This window comes from Ahaetulla prasina, chromosome 1 (genome assembly GCF_028640845.1).
Source record: "Ahaetulla prasina isolate Xishuangbanna chromosome 1, ASM2864084v1, whole genome shotgun sequence".
Lineage (NCBI taxonomy): Eukaryota > Metazoa > Chordata > Lepidosauria > Squamata > Colubridae > Ahaetulla > Ahaetulla prasina.
Window position 1 is genome coordinate 100,898,146 of NC_080539.1, and position 15,157 is coordinate 100,913,302.

At 37.5% G+C, this 15,157-nt stretch overlaps 1 protein-coding gene across 3 annotated transcripts in view; it reads right to left on the reverse strand.

Annotated features, from left to right (window-relative positions):
* Positions 1–15,157, reverse strand: part of ADGRG6 (adhesion G protein-coupled receptor G6) — a 107,755-nt gene that overhangs the window by 13,317 nt on the left and 79,281 nt on the right. For all 3 annotated transcript variants that reach the window (XM_058170603.1, XM_058170594.1, XM_058170611.1), the window contains 5 exons: positions 14,134–14,261; positions 12,877–13,145; positions 9,672–9,783; positions 7,537–7,820; positions 269–370 (listed from right to left, as the gene is read on the reverse strand). In XM_058170603.1, the coding sequence (XP_058026586.1) occupies positions 269–370; positions 7,537–7,820; positions 9,672–9,783; positions 12,877–13,145; positions 14,134–14,261 (895 nt within the window). The remainder of the gene's footprint in view (positions 1–268; positions 371–7,536; positions 7,821–9,671; positions 9,784–12,876; positions 13,146–14,133; positions 14,262–15,157) is intronic.

Here is a 15,157-nt window from a genome sequence, read left to right on the forward strand (position 1 = left end):
TGCTCTGTTTCAGGCTTTATTTTCTAATATCTCCTCAAACATTTACATAAACATTGCAAGGAAACTCTTATTCTTTGAAATAACATCATTTGCAGAAATGGCACATTCTCAATTTTCTAGTAGATAAGTTTCTATTACATATCTCAGAAAGTTGCGCTTGGCAGGTCTTCGCAGTTCAGCACATGGATGAAAGATTATTTTATAATGTACATTTTAGCTTTATGGGCTCAATTATGAGAAAAGAATTACAAAGGGTACTTCATATTACCTGAGTTATCTGCCAGCCTAAATCGTCCACAACAAAGATGCCTTCTCCATTGCTTTTGTACATTTTCTTTCATTGCACAGTGGAATATAAATATAAATAAACCTTAAAAGGAAAATAATAATAAAATCTAGGGGTTTAGTAAAAAAGATTAAGAAACACACATAAAGACACAAATACCCTTGGTTCACGAAACAGTGTATATGATTATAGATAACTAATTGTTACACATGTGCAAACCCAACCAGATATGAATTCAACTGATTCTTCTCCCATTCTACTGATTCTACTCATGCTGATGCTGTATCCTTAATGATGACATTAAACAGGAGAAAGCAAAGCTTTATTGAACATTACTCTTATTTCCCTGATGCCTTTATACTTAGTCCTAATACTGCTGCACTCCAGATTCCATCCATTTCTCCTCTTATAGTGCCATTAGAATAGAATAGAATAGAATAGAATAGAATAGAATAGAATAGAATAGAATAGAATTTTATTGGCCAAGTGTGATTGGACACACAAGGAATTTGTCTTGGTGCATATGCTCTCAGTGTACATAAAAGAAAAGATACGTTCATCAAGGTACAACATTTACAACACAATAGTAATAGTAATGGAACAATCACAGTAGAAGTTCCAGGAAGGAGGCATATTTGAATACTTGGACTCTGGGACAAGCATGTATAGATATGGAGTGTAGTAAAGAACTTTAAATATTATTTTGTTTGGGTTAAAATGTTCAATTTGCATATTATTTAAACAGGAGGAAGATTTAAGACTGTTCTAATCCAGGAATATATGTATTATCATCTTGTCTATTACTACATCTGTTTTGATGTAGAGGTAGAAGATAAATGACATACTGTAGCATGTTCACATTATTCTACCTTATTTGTTGGTCCCAATGGAATTTTGCCATGGACATCCCATAAACTGGCAATTTTTATATTGTTATCCAATTTTTAAAAGAATCTTATTTTATTCCAGTTAATTATATCAATGAAACAGAAAACACATTTTCTTTTTAAATGACAAGGTACTCCAAATGTATTTATTAATTATTTTAACAAATAGTATTCTAAAAATATTATTAATACTTTTCTATTTCTCTGTTTATTTTTAAAAAATCCATATCTGTACTTCAAGATATCTCTATAGAACACCGTATATGGAGATAAATATTCATTTTACATGTTAAACATTGCAAATTAATGCTAAAGATGGAATAGGAACTGGTAAAGAAAAACAAATATATAGAATTAGAACATAACATTATTAGCATACACCTATCTGGAATTCAATAGGGAGAGTAATCAGATTAATATGGTTTACAAAACTTGACTCTAACCATGACATTTTGAATACAGTTTATATAGTATTCATATTACTGATGTATACACAAGTTGTACACATGAAATAAAAGATCTATTGAATGAGTTTCTTCTAGCACATACATGGCCTTTTTAATGCTAGGGAAACAGGAACTTCAATGAGTTATGTTTGTATTCAGGTATATTGATAAGCAGGGCAGAACAATTTCATAAATAGAGTACAGCTGTCTAAGTGAGTACCTATAGTAGTGACCAAAATTGTGGAAACCTTTTGGGAAAAGTATATTTTTAAAAATTAGCTAATAACACCATTTTTGGGGGGAGTAATACCATAAAATTATATATCAATGGAAAGATAATTTAATCAAGAATGTATTAGCAATAACTTTTATGAATGATTTTCTATTAGAAGAGCGGTTACAGTATAAAGAAGAAAAGTGAAACATGTAGAAAAAACAAGATATACAAAAATTATCACATCAGTTAATACTTAGCTGGGTAACCTCTAGCATGAATTACGGCCTTACAACTTCTTCCCGTGGAGTGAAATAAGTCTTTTATTTCTGCAGCTGTTATAATATGAAACCAAGATTGAATGATTGCTTCTATTAACTGGGTTTTATTGCTGGGTCGCTTCTGACTAACAAGTTTCTTTTGTTGGCTCCATAGATTTTCAATTGAGTTACGGTCTGGGCTATTCCCAGGCCCTTCCAGCAGTGGAATATGATCATTTTGAAACTCCAAAAAGAAAAGTGGTGTTATTAGTCATCAAACCTCAAAAATACACTTTTCCCAAAAGGTTTCCACAATTTTGGCCACTACTGTATGATACACTACTGTATTTTTCAGTTATAGAGCACAAATTGCTTAATATGGAAAAAAAAAACCTGTTCAACTTGTAAATAAAAATTTTTTCCCATTTAATTCCTTGAACTAATTAACACAGGCTGCTATTAGGGCTGTTTGCTAATGGAAACTGGAAACTTTCTTCTTCCTAAGAACAGTGGGATTCTTTGAAAAATGCGTAAATGTGAATTTGTTTTGGAACTCTCATTGGATTTCCAAGAAAAAAACTTTAATAATCCATCTGGGTTTTGGATAAGAACCCAGATTCCATGACCTTACTGGTAAGAGTGCTCAAGCAATTTCAATAAAATCAAGTATGGAGATAGTCCTGATGAATATCTTTTAGTTCACTGTTTTTTTTAATGAAACCTTTGCAGTCTTTGTTAAATTGCATCAATTGAAGCTTTCTATCACATATGATAGGTGTTTTCTGACAACATTCTTGAAAAAGCAATGGCATGAAATAAAATTGGAAGTATCTTGGATAAAAAGGGAAATGAGTGAAAAAACAAGTGGAGAGCTGAAGTTGGCGTAACCCAGGAGGTAACTCATTCCATAGGGTCGGTGCTGCCACAGAGAAGGCTCTCCTCCTGGGAGCCACCAGCCGGCACTGTTTGGCTGATGGCACCCGGAGCAGGCCCGCTCTGTGGGAGCGCACAGGTCGTTGGGAGGCTATCGGTGGCAGAAGGCGGTCTCGTAAATAGCCCGGTCCTAAGCCATGGAGTGCTTTAAAGGTGAGCACTAACACCTTGAATTGCACCCGGAAGGCTACCGGCAGCCAGTGCAGGCCGTGCAGGATAGGTGTTATATGGGAGCAACGTGGTGTTCCCACAATTACCCGCGCAGCCGCATTCTGGACTAGCTGGAGCCTCCCGGTGCCCCATGTAGAGAGCATTGCAATAGTCCAGGCGAGAGGTAACGAGGGCACGAGTGACCGTGCATAAGGAGTCCCGGTCAAGAAAGGGGCGCAACTGGTGCATCAGGCGAACCTGATAAAATGCTCCCCTGGCGACGGCCGTCAAATGTTCTTCTAAAGACAGCCGATCATCCAGGAGAACGCCCAAGTTGCGCACCCTTCCCCTGGGGGTGTAAGCTGACTGTACCGGGATGCCGGAACCCACAGCCACTCCGTCTTGGTAGGGTTGAGTTGGAGCCTATTCCTCCCCATCCAGACCCGCACGGCCTCAAGACACCGGTCCATCACCTTGACAGCTTCGTTGGGGTGGTTCGGGGTGGAAATGTACAGCTGAGTATCATCAGCGTACAGATGATAATCCACCCCGAAACCACGGATAAACTCACCCAGCGGCTTCATATAGATGTTGAACAGGAGAGGCGAGAGAACTGACCCCTGAGGCACCCCACAAGTGAGGGACCTAGAGGTCGATCTCTGCCCCCCTGCCAACACCGTCTGCGAACGGTCAGAGAGATAGGATGAGAACCACTGATAAACGGTGCCTCCCACTCCCAATCCCTCCAACCGCCGCAGCAGGATACCATGGTCGATGGTATCAAAAGCCGCTGAGAGATCTAACAGGACCAGGACAGAGGAACATCCCCTGTCCCGAGCCCTCCAGAGGTCATCCACCAACGCGACCAAAGCCGTCTCGGTGCTGTAACCAGGTCTGAAGCCGGACTGGAACGGGTCTAGAAAGACAGTTTCCTCCAGGTATTGGGGAAGCTGATACGCCACCACACTCTCAACAACCTTTGCCAAAAAGCGAAGGTTGGAGACTGGACGATAGTTTGCCAATACAGCTGGGTCCAAGGAAGGCTTCTTGAGGAGGGGCCTCACCACCGCCTCTTTCAGGGCAGCGGGAAAGGTGCCCTCCAACAAGGAGGTGTTGATAATTCCCATAGTGTGTAGAGCTGCCAGGACAGCGTAAATCAGCTGTCCGACAGCTTGTAAATTTCTCCCTCGGACAAAGAGGGAGAGATGAGCATTCAGGTTGAAGTTGAGCCACCCACAGAAGCCTCAGAAAAGTTTCTGGAGGCTTGAGGGGAGTGCTCCTTCCAAAGCCTGAAAAAAGCTCCAGTGTCGTGTCCCACTCCTCCGCTGACGGCCGGGTCAGGGAAATCCGAATCAGGCTTGCCTCTGCAGCTCTGCCCAAAGTCCTAGCAAAGTCCTCAGAGCAGGCAGGAGACCAGTAAGTGACTTCAGCAAGATAAGTTCGACTTTGCCTGACTCAGAGACTGCCAGAAAGCAGATCCTTTATATAGGCCATGGGGTGTGGCTCCATGACTCAGCACTCATTAAGGCCTGCCCCTCCCTTCCTTCTGTTGCCTCCGCCTATCCAATCTTCTGATGCGAGGGTCACTCCAATCAGCAGTTGGAAGTAAACTTTCCTCAGGCTCAAATGCTGTGGAGGAGGGGGAGGGGTCTAGCTGCTCCGTTTGCCTGGGCATGGAGCCAGGGCTGGGGCCGGGGGATGCTCCCTCCTCTGCAGCCTGCTTGGGCATGGAGCCAGGGCTGCGACCGGGAGGTGCCCCCTCCTCTGCAGCTTGTCTGGGCATGGAGCCAGGACTGGGCCGGGAGGCATACATTCCTCCGTGTTCGGGAGCAGATAAGCAGACCCCGGCTGCGGTGAGAGCGGACAAGACACAACATCCAGACTCAGACAGCATCTGCCTTTTGGCAGGAAAAAAACGTAGCGTCCAATCTCCGCGGCAGAAATTGATTTGTGATGGATTGTAATGTGGACAGAGCAGAAACTGGAGATCTAGCTTTGTTTGTAAGAAGACTGCAAGCCCCTAATAGAGGATACATTTGTTGCGAAGATAGGAGAGAAGAATGCAAATGGCGTTTTGTGGAATGCAAGCAATGGCGATTTGTGTATTGGAAACGAAAGTTAAGGAAATGCTTATTAACAGCTAGTGTGGAACTAGGAGATATACAAGAAGATACTGACTAAATGGAAGAAATGAGAATTTTATGATTTATATTTTTTCTTCTTCTTTGGGATTATAGTGATTTAGAAGAAAAGTTTTTTGAATCTTTCCTTTTTAACCCCTTTTTGTCCTCTGTTACTGGGTAGGTTATATATTTTAAAAAATGGCTTTTAAGCAAATAGTACCAAAAGCCACTAAAAACTTTGAAATTTTTTCAGTTCAGATACGAAAATTAAAAGAAGAAATTAAAGAAGAATTAAGAAATTTTTTACAGGAGTATCTGGAGACTCGTTTTTCAGAAATAGATCAAAAATTTGATGAAATAGAGAAAGAGATGTTGGATTTTAGGGGGGTAAAATGATACATGGATTGGTTATTAATGTACAGTAATGATTGAAGATATGAAATTAAAATTTGAAATGATATTGGGGCTGCCCGACTGCCATTTCAGAAAGAAAGGGAGAGAGGAGTAGAAGGAGGGAAGAAAGTAGGTAGGAAAGAGTTGAGAAGGAGGAGGGGAATAAGAAGGTTAGAAAGGGTAGAAGAAGGGAGGAGTGGAGGAGGAGGAGAGGAAGTAGTAAAGTGAAGGAGATGAAGGAGGGGAAAGTAGTAGAGGGTAGAGAGAGGTGGTGAAGAAAGGAAGTTGCAGTCGGGCAGGCCCGAATCAGCAATAAATAAAAATTAATGATTAATGATTAATGATGGACAACAGACTGTACATAAATATGATGTTGGAAAATGGAAATAAAAAAAAATTATAATAAAAAAAGAAAGAAAAAAAATAGAAAAAAATAATATCTTATAATACATTCCCCTCTTTTATTCTTTCCAAACTAGAGGAATAGTAGAAAGAAATTGTGATTCAGGGCTCTGTTTACCAGCAAGATTACATTCTGAAAGCTGAATATAATTGGGTCAAATTTTGATATGGCAAGAGTAGATGGCAAAAAAAAAAAATCAAATAAAAATGAGAGAAAAATCAGAAACAATTTCCTCAATCAACTCTATGGGTCATGACTTAGAACAAGAACCACTAGTTCATTCTGAACTCCAGTCCCCTTCCTATTTCAATAATAAGGAACATTTTAGGCTTAATTTTGGAGTGCATTGTTAATTCTAAATTAGATATTTTGAATACGCTTCAAGTTGGAAAGCAGAAATGTGCCGATTCTACATTTCTTACTTGAAAGGCATGAATTAAATTTTCCCGAAACAATCAGAACAGGGAAGCAATAGCAATAGCACTTAGATTTATATATCTCTTCATAGTGCTTTACAGCCCTCTCTAAGCGGTTTACAGAATCAGCATATTGCCCCCAACAATCTGGGTCCTCATTTTACCGAACTCGGAAGGATGGAAGGCTGAGTCAACCTTGAGCCTGGTGAGATTCGATCTGTCAAACTGCTGGCAGCCGGTGATCACCAGAAGTAGCCTGCAGCACTGCACTCTAACCACTGTGCCACCATGGCTCTTAAATTGGAGTAAGTTGGAGAACATTTCCAGTTCCAAAAAATTATACTTACCATGATATGATGTTTCTGAATTCTATTATCAATTACTGTCATGTGACTCATTACTATTTATGCTGTATAATTGTTAAAATAGATACCATTTGTGCGTGTGTTTGTATGGGCTTAAATCTACAAATCTTAAATACAATGTATCTGTTAAGAGTGCTACATAATGCATATAACTGTTTCAACCACTACCCTCAAAATGACGCTATAGAGCACTGCACACCAGAACAACTAGACACAAGAACATTTTTTTCCCAAAGGCCATCACTCTGCTAAACAAATAATTCCATCAACACTGTCAAACTATTTACTGAATCTGCACTACTATTAATCTTCTCATAGTTTCCATCACCAATCTCTTTCCATTTATGACTGTATGACTATAACTTGTTGCTGGCAATCCTTATGATTTATATTGATATATTGACCATCAATTGTGTTGTAAATGTTGTACCTTGATGAACGTATCTTTTCTTTTATGTACACTGAGAGCATATGCACCAAGACAAATTCCTTGTGTGTCCAATCACACTTGGCCAATAAAAATTCTATTCTATTCTATTCTATTCTATTCTATTCTATTCTATTCTATTCTATTCTATTCTATTCTAATATACCTGTGAATCTGTTGCCAGAAGTTAGGTTACTATTTATATTGTTTTTCCAAAACGTTCTTCTACTCACCTTGCAATGAGTTGGAAATACAGAAGAGATACATAAAAGGGAGATATAGTGGCCCCCCAGCAAAAAAAGCAAAACCCCACGTCATGCCTAGAAGGAACGTCAGGCTAATAACACTACGAAGGTTCCTCAGGATCTCTTCCCGCATAGTCCTATTGGTCCGTTTCCCATTTCGTCCACATATTTGCATCATCACCACAACAAACATGGCAATGTTCATGAGGAACATGATTCCAAAGTAGCCAACGCAAGTCACATAAAATACAACATTGCTTTTAATCCAGCAGCTGTAAAAAAAAAGTATTAATTCTACGTTATTCCCATGTTACAAAATTGATTTATTGATTCTGGTTGCTCTGGGTTACTTAAACAAAAGTAAAAGGATTTAACTGTTACTTCCTTACAGTTGTATATCAGGGTAATGCTGGATTAGTAAATGATCAGACTAATTCAGAATCAGTTATTCTGTACTTCTAGATACTTCAAATATTGTCACAATTTCCTCAGTGAAGATTAAGTGTTTCTCTGAACAAACATGAGAACCCTTAAAATCTGTTGCTTCTTTTGATCCATTAGATTAATATGCAAACAAACTCTGGTTTCCTGGAATCTATTTGAAGAAGTTCAATATCCAGGCAGGTACTGTCCCAAATGTAAATATTCCTAATTTTATAATCATCTCTGATTACATTAAAAAAACCCTGAAACTTCAACCTCAATATTTATTGACATGGAATTTAGACAACATGAAAACATCTTATGAACAATGAATATTCACAGAATGCATGGTTATTTCACCAGGAACATGTTTGCTTATATTGGAATGAAAAACTCAAATAAATGTCACATAAACATACATTTTATGAGTAAAGTTTTCAATCTAAAAGTATATAAACAAAAGTGTTTTTTGATTTCAGTGGAGTTTAACTCCAGAAGGAGCAGAATAAATTCTATGTCACAATGCTGGTGGTCCTCAACTTAAAACAGTTTGTTTAGTGACCGTTTGAAGTTACCACAGCACTGAAAAAAGTAACTGGCGACCGGTTTTCACACCTACAAGCCTTGCAGCATCCTGTGGTCACATGATCAAAATTTGGATACTTAGCAAGTGACTCATATTTATGATGGTTGCAGCATTCTGCAATCCTGTGATCACCTTTTGCAACCTCCTGACAAGCAAAGTCAAAGATTCACTTAACAACCATGTTATTAACTTAACAACTGCAGTGATTCACTTAGCAACAGTGGCAAGAAAGGACATAATATGGGGCAAAAACTCGCTTAACAACTGTCTTAGTTAGCAACAGAAATTTTGGGCTTAATTATGGTCGTAAGTTGAGGACTACCTGTACTAGCCTTTTCAGCAATAAACTCTTAAAGTGTAGATAAAAAAATATAGCTACCTCCCTTCTAAATCATTTATGCACATGAGTTTGGAAAGTGAAGCTTATCAAATTTTGGAGTTATATGGACGAGAGATATTGAAGTCCATAAGCAAAATGAAGCAAAGTACATTCATTTGAATGCCACACATGCACTAACCTAAGTCAATGGTTTCTACTAAGTATTTCCAGAAGAATCATCACATAGTAAAAGTTAGAATTCTAACACAAAAATTTGTAGCACTGAATTACTAAAAATATTATTAATCGTGAGCCGCAGTTCAAATAGGACAATAATGTCCATGAGAACATGTCTTTCCCCACTAAGTTAGGAAATCGCATAAGCACATCATGTCTCCCTAAATAATGTTTCTTCCTCATCCAATATCTAGAACACAGCTGTCAAACTCGATCATATCACGGGCCGGATCGTGATGTATTGTGAAGATTTTTGCCTTTGCGGAGTTGGGGTGGGCATGGCCTGCAGGTGATGTATCCGGCCTGTAGTCCGCCAGTTTGACAGGCCTGATGTTGAACTACTTGTGTTAATTTTAACCAAAGTGGAAAGCTTACTTAACTAGCTACTTGGAAAGAAGAGCATCATGACTAATTTGCCTTTTATCATATTTGCCTTTACTACCATCATTTCAGATACATATATTATTCAGATACCTTACTGGATTCACATCACTTTAAAAATGATTTAAAAGCATTTACCAGGTTTTCTGCATCATTACATTTTAACCAAATACTTACAAATCATCACCTTGTTCCTTATTATTTTTGTCATTCCAAACATTGTTGTAAATATTATTTGTATTTGAATGGGTGCTTGCTAGAATAATAATTATCACCAATGCTGGTAAACCTGCAATAAAATAAAACACAGCAAACGGAAGTTTTATAAACATATAATAATCCACCTGTTGTGAATGTAGACTGCAGATTCATATATACATGGATCTTCATCATATAGATTTTGTTTATCTCCTATGGCATAGGTGTCAAACCTGATCACGTCATGTGTCGTATCGTGACGTATTGCTATGTTTTTTGCCTTTGTGGAACCAGGGTGGGCGGGGCCTGTGTGTGACGCATCCAGCCCATGGACTGCCAGTTTGTCCTATGGTATTGGATTTACTTTCCATAGGAGTGGAAAGGCTGCACTCTCTAATCACTGTACTTATATGCTACATGAAGGACCAGAAGAGTCTGCATTTTGCCTATTTAATCAGAAAGAAAGGATAGAGTGTAAGAGTCCTATCTCTCTAAAAGCACTGGAATGAGGTATAGATGCCAGGTGAGGCACCCTCATAAGAGGGTAGTGGCGGGAAATACCAAGATGCTACCTCACAGCAAAACTTCACAAGGGTGTGACAGCATGAGGTGTCTGAAAAAAAAAGGTAGGACCTCTGGCCTTCCACCTTGTGAATCTCAGCCATCTGCCACACCATCTAATAGAGCAAATTAATGCAATGGGGGATTTAAAATCAGTCATCAATATTTCTAAAATATTGTATACACATAATGTATATGCAGATATAAATGTATATTATTATGCCTGTGTGGATTTCAACTTTTTGATGTGAACCAAAATGTTTACCTTCACCTTTTTCCTACTTTCATCCATTTTCAAATACTCACTGTAATTGTAAACCTTAAGCTGCAGTGTATACACTATAGATAACAACAAATCTGCCAGCTCAACTTGACTCGTGTTTATGTCTCGTTTCAAATACCCCAAGAGAGGAACAGCTGAACAAAATAATAATAAAGGGCTTTGCATATGATGCTGAACTGGTAAGGATATATCTTACATAGGACAAGCTGACTTTTTCTAGTGTTTCTAATCCTCTCCAACTTTCCAGAACAGATTCTGTGGATACATCATAACACTTCTGGTGGTGAAAAATCTCTCTTTTTTCGCTTCAGTATTTTGGTCTAAGTAGCTGCAGTGGATAAAAGTATATACCAGGAATAAGCTGCAGTGGATAAGAGTATATACCAGGGGCAGGCAAATGATTATCAGAAGTCTTATAAAGACTTATTAACTCACTCTTTTAAAGAGAAAGAAGTGATTATATATAAAGTATTCTAGATGCTAATTTCAACTGGTAATAAAATGTATAAAAGATTCTTCATTGGTGGACAACATCGTTTCTCTGCTAAACTGACAAATGTTAGACCATATGTTGCTTTTAAAACAACTTATTAGACTTTAGGGGATATTTAATGAAGAAATATTATAGAAAATTGCATTCCAATCCATCTGAGTTCTAAGAATTCAGCACAATGTCAATAATATGTGGTTTAATGTTCTATTATAGATTTTTTTTAAAAAAGATAAAAGTCATGTCTGACTCTAGGGCATGGTGATCATCTGTTTCTTGGCCAAGGGAGCCAGTGTTGTCTGAAGACATTTCTGTAGTCATGTGGTCAGCTTGGCTATATGTCAAAGGTACATGAAACATTGTTATCTTCCCACCAAAATGGTACCTATTCATCTACTTGCATTTGTGTGCTTTCTAACTGCTCGGTGGGCAGGAGCTAGGGTAAGGAATGGGAGCTCACCCTGTTGTGCAGTACTTGGGTCTCAAACTTGGGCTGTTAGCTTTCCAACTGACAAACTCAGCATCTTTAACCACTGAGCCATCATACCCCCTTCTATTCTAGATTAGTGGTTAGTATTTTGTCTGGTATCTCAAAATGGGTGTCAATAATGTAGTTAAGATTATAAGAAATCAATTCACAAATTAGTTTATTGCTGTTATTTCACCATTATGTCTTTCTTTCTATGAATTGTTGCATACTACAATTGTGTTCAAACCCTCCACCCTTTTTTCATAATTCAAAAATTAAAAATGGGGGGGGAAGGGAAGGGAATAAGAGTTTTGTATAATGAACTGTACAGTTATTTATCGGAATCATTGTTCATTGCATGTTTTCTAAAAAAAAGTTGTCCTTCCTTCCAATCTGAAAGCAGCACTTAGTTGAAGGTGCAGAAAAACTATCTTCAAATGATAGCATACTTCCTAGAATATATTAACCAACATAATCTTCACAATGCATTCTTACAGTATATACAATATATATCTTTATGAATTTCATACATTTCCTTTAGTATTTTTTCCTTAGCTTTATAGAAGAATCAGTTACTACCATGCTGTGTTAGATTATAATGTATAAAGATTATGCTATGAAAATGCTCCTTGTAGCCATGAATATATATAACCCAGAATAAAAACTGATACATAAAATTCAGGAACTTATTCCTTGCTCTCAGCTTCAGTTCCTCTGCTACTTATATGAATATAACTTTATCAGGCACTTTTTCATTTGTAAAATAAACCAAGCAAATGCTACTTTAAATGAAAACAAGGACTCCAGGGTAGGAATTACAGAATCCATGGTTGGAAATTGGGCTAATAAAAACTCAGATTATTTGGCCTAAATATTCTAATGTCGTTGTCCAAAAACGACATTATCATAACTATTTGTGAGATTATCAGTTGGTCAGGCTTTTTAAACCATCAATATGTATATCATATCAACATATGAATGTGTTAAAATTATAGGTTATACTGTTAGATAAATTCTTAGCAGCCACTCCTCTGGCACTTTATCTATTTCCGTAAATAGGTCAACTAAAATTATGTAATTACATTTAAAGGAAAGAGCTCAATTTTAGGAATAAAAATTAACTGGAAAACCTTATATGAAATATTTAAAACTTTTAAAATTATAAGTGTATATGTAGAATATTGGAATTTATCTGGGGACAATTCTGCAACTTATAATAAGTATTAATTTAGCCAAAAATGGAGCGGGAAAGGAGGAATAGAAAAACTAGAAAACCAAAAATAATTCTCATATATCTAATGTATTTCTGTTGTCACTCTTTCACTTCAGGAGCTAGAATAATATAATTTAAAAACAAAAATTGCAAAAGAGTCTCACTTACCCCAACCAATGACACAAAATTTTAATATGTATCGGCGAATGTAAGTATTGAACACTTTTACTAGAGCTATATACATATGAACAGCTTCAAGAGCCATCCAGGTGAAAGTTGCCAGAAGAAAGTATTGCAGGAGAGCAGCAATAGCTATGCAGAGGCCTTCTATGTGAAATGATGCAATCCAACCATCCAGGAGAAAGACCAGATTTAGGCCCAGCAAAGCTGTGCTCAAATTCATTAGGATTTTAGAAGGATAATCTCTTCGCAGTTTTCTGGCGATAAATGGATAGCAAATAAAGTAAGTAATCAAGTAAAAAATTTCATCCCATTCATTTTTGACATTTTTTCTTGAACTTCAGAATTATTTAGGCCATAACAAAACACACAGGTGTACTCGTGTCAATTGATAAAAGGTAAGTCCATTTATAAACTTGTCCACTGAAAAAGTAACATATATGCCTGTGATGGCAAACCTATGGCATGCATGCCACAGGTGGCAAACAGAGCCCTCTCTGCAGCCACGTGAGTGGTTGTCCCACCTCAGCTCTGCCACGCATGCGCATGCGCCTCCCATGGGCTATCTGGCCTTTCGGTCTCTGCCGCGCATGCATGGAGGTGGGGGCATGCACGCGCATGCACGGGGGCACTCACATTGCATTTTGGGTGTTTGCATGCACGTTTTGGGCACTTTGTGCCAAAAAGGTTAGCCATCACTGGTCTATGCATTTGCTTTTAAGTGATATCTTTATTGTAGCAGATTGTTTTGTAATTTGGGTTTGATTCTCCCCCTCCTCCCAGAAACCAGGATATTATCAGGAAGGCAAAACTCCATGTCTGAATCTATAAAATAAATTCAGGTATCATATGGACTTATTTATGTATGTGTGATATATGGGCATGTTATGTTAGAGAGAGTAAATAAGTAAGAGCTGCATTTTAATATGATATCCCAGATTATTACCTAGATGATGAATTAAATGGTTATTTAGCAGTTTTATTTATAGGCATCTGTTCTGGTTTGTTTGCAACACCAAAACCACATTCCTGCCACAAATAAAACACAACTTACTTTATCTACCTGCTGATTCAGCAGACTAAGGATCAGGTTTTACTTTTATGGTATTTTCCCGATTTCTCATATTCAGTGTCAATAATCTGAATTTAACATTTTGTGGCTCAGTCCACAGAATGGTTTTGGGCAATACTGATTAGATTGAAATACGGTGGTGTAATTAAAATTATTATTTAATAAGTACTCACTCAAAAGCAATATATGTCAGAAGGGTTGCAGCAGAAAATATGGCTGATATTCCACAACCGATATATGTTATGAAAGTGAGGACTCTGGTATTTCCAGAATCTATTTGTGAAGCTGTTCTTGGCAAATCCTACACAGAAAAAGAAACAAAGTATGTAAACTGTTAGAAAGACATTTTTGAAAACTGTTTATTTTCTCCTGGGACAACAACATAAATAAAAGTCATAGGCAATCTGGCCAAAAGTACTCCCCATGATATATTTAATACTTGCTGTCACACTTTTGGTTTCCTTCCTACTTTTCCTGAAGTCAAGAGTGTATGTTGTATATCAGCTGGAATGAGCAGTAAATACAAAGCACTAGTTTTATGTCATTTCATCCTATGGATTGCAAAACAATCAGTAAGCAATCCTTCCATTTGCAGTATCTATTTTCTCAACATTCCTTAGAAATCAGGATTTTTTCCCCTTGTTCTAAGTGGAATCTTCCTTTATAAAAAAACGTCTAGAAAGTCTAATAGTCTTGTCATAAATGACATTTTGGTATGTGAAAATTTATGCTGGTGTTCTTTTATAGACCCATTTGGGAACTTCAGTTTGAGTACGATGTTCCAGATTGATAAAAATAAATGGAACACTGAAAAAATGAAAGGAGATAAAACATTTTAAAATTTGGATTTGCATTGGGGTGTGTGTGTGTCAGGAAGCTAGTTGGAGTTCATGAGGTGTTGCCATTTACTTGTTTATTGGGTTTTTCCCTTGGCTATCATTATAGCTTATTACATTGTTGTTTATAGATGCTTCTCTTGTAATGTGCCCAGAATCAGCACAGCAAGATGGGTGGCCATATAAATTGATTAAATGAATGAGTAAAATGAGGATTGGTATCCAAATGTTTTTAAGAATATTTTCTTCCCCAATTATTATTATTATTATAATAATAATAATTCAGATTATTTTCCCCCAGCCAGGTCTCAAACAGAACTAATTTAGACACACAACTGGAATCTTGTGGAAATGTTACAAA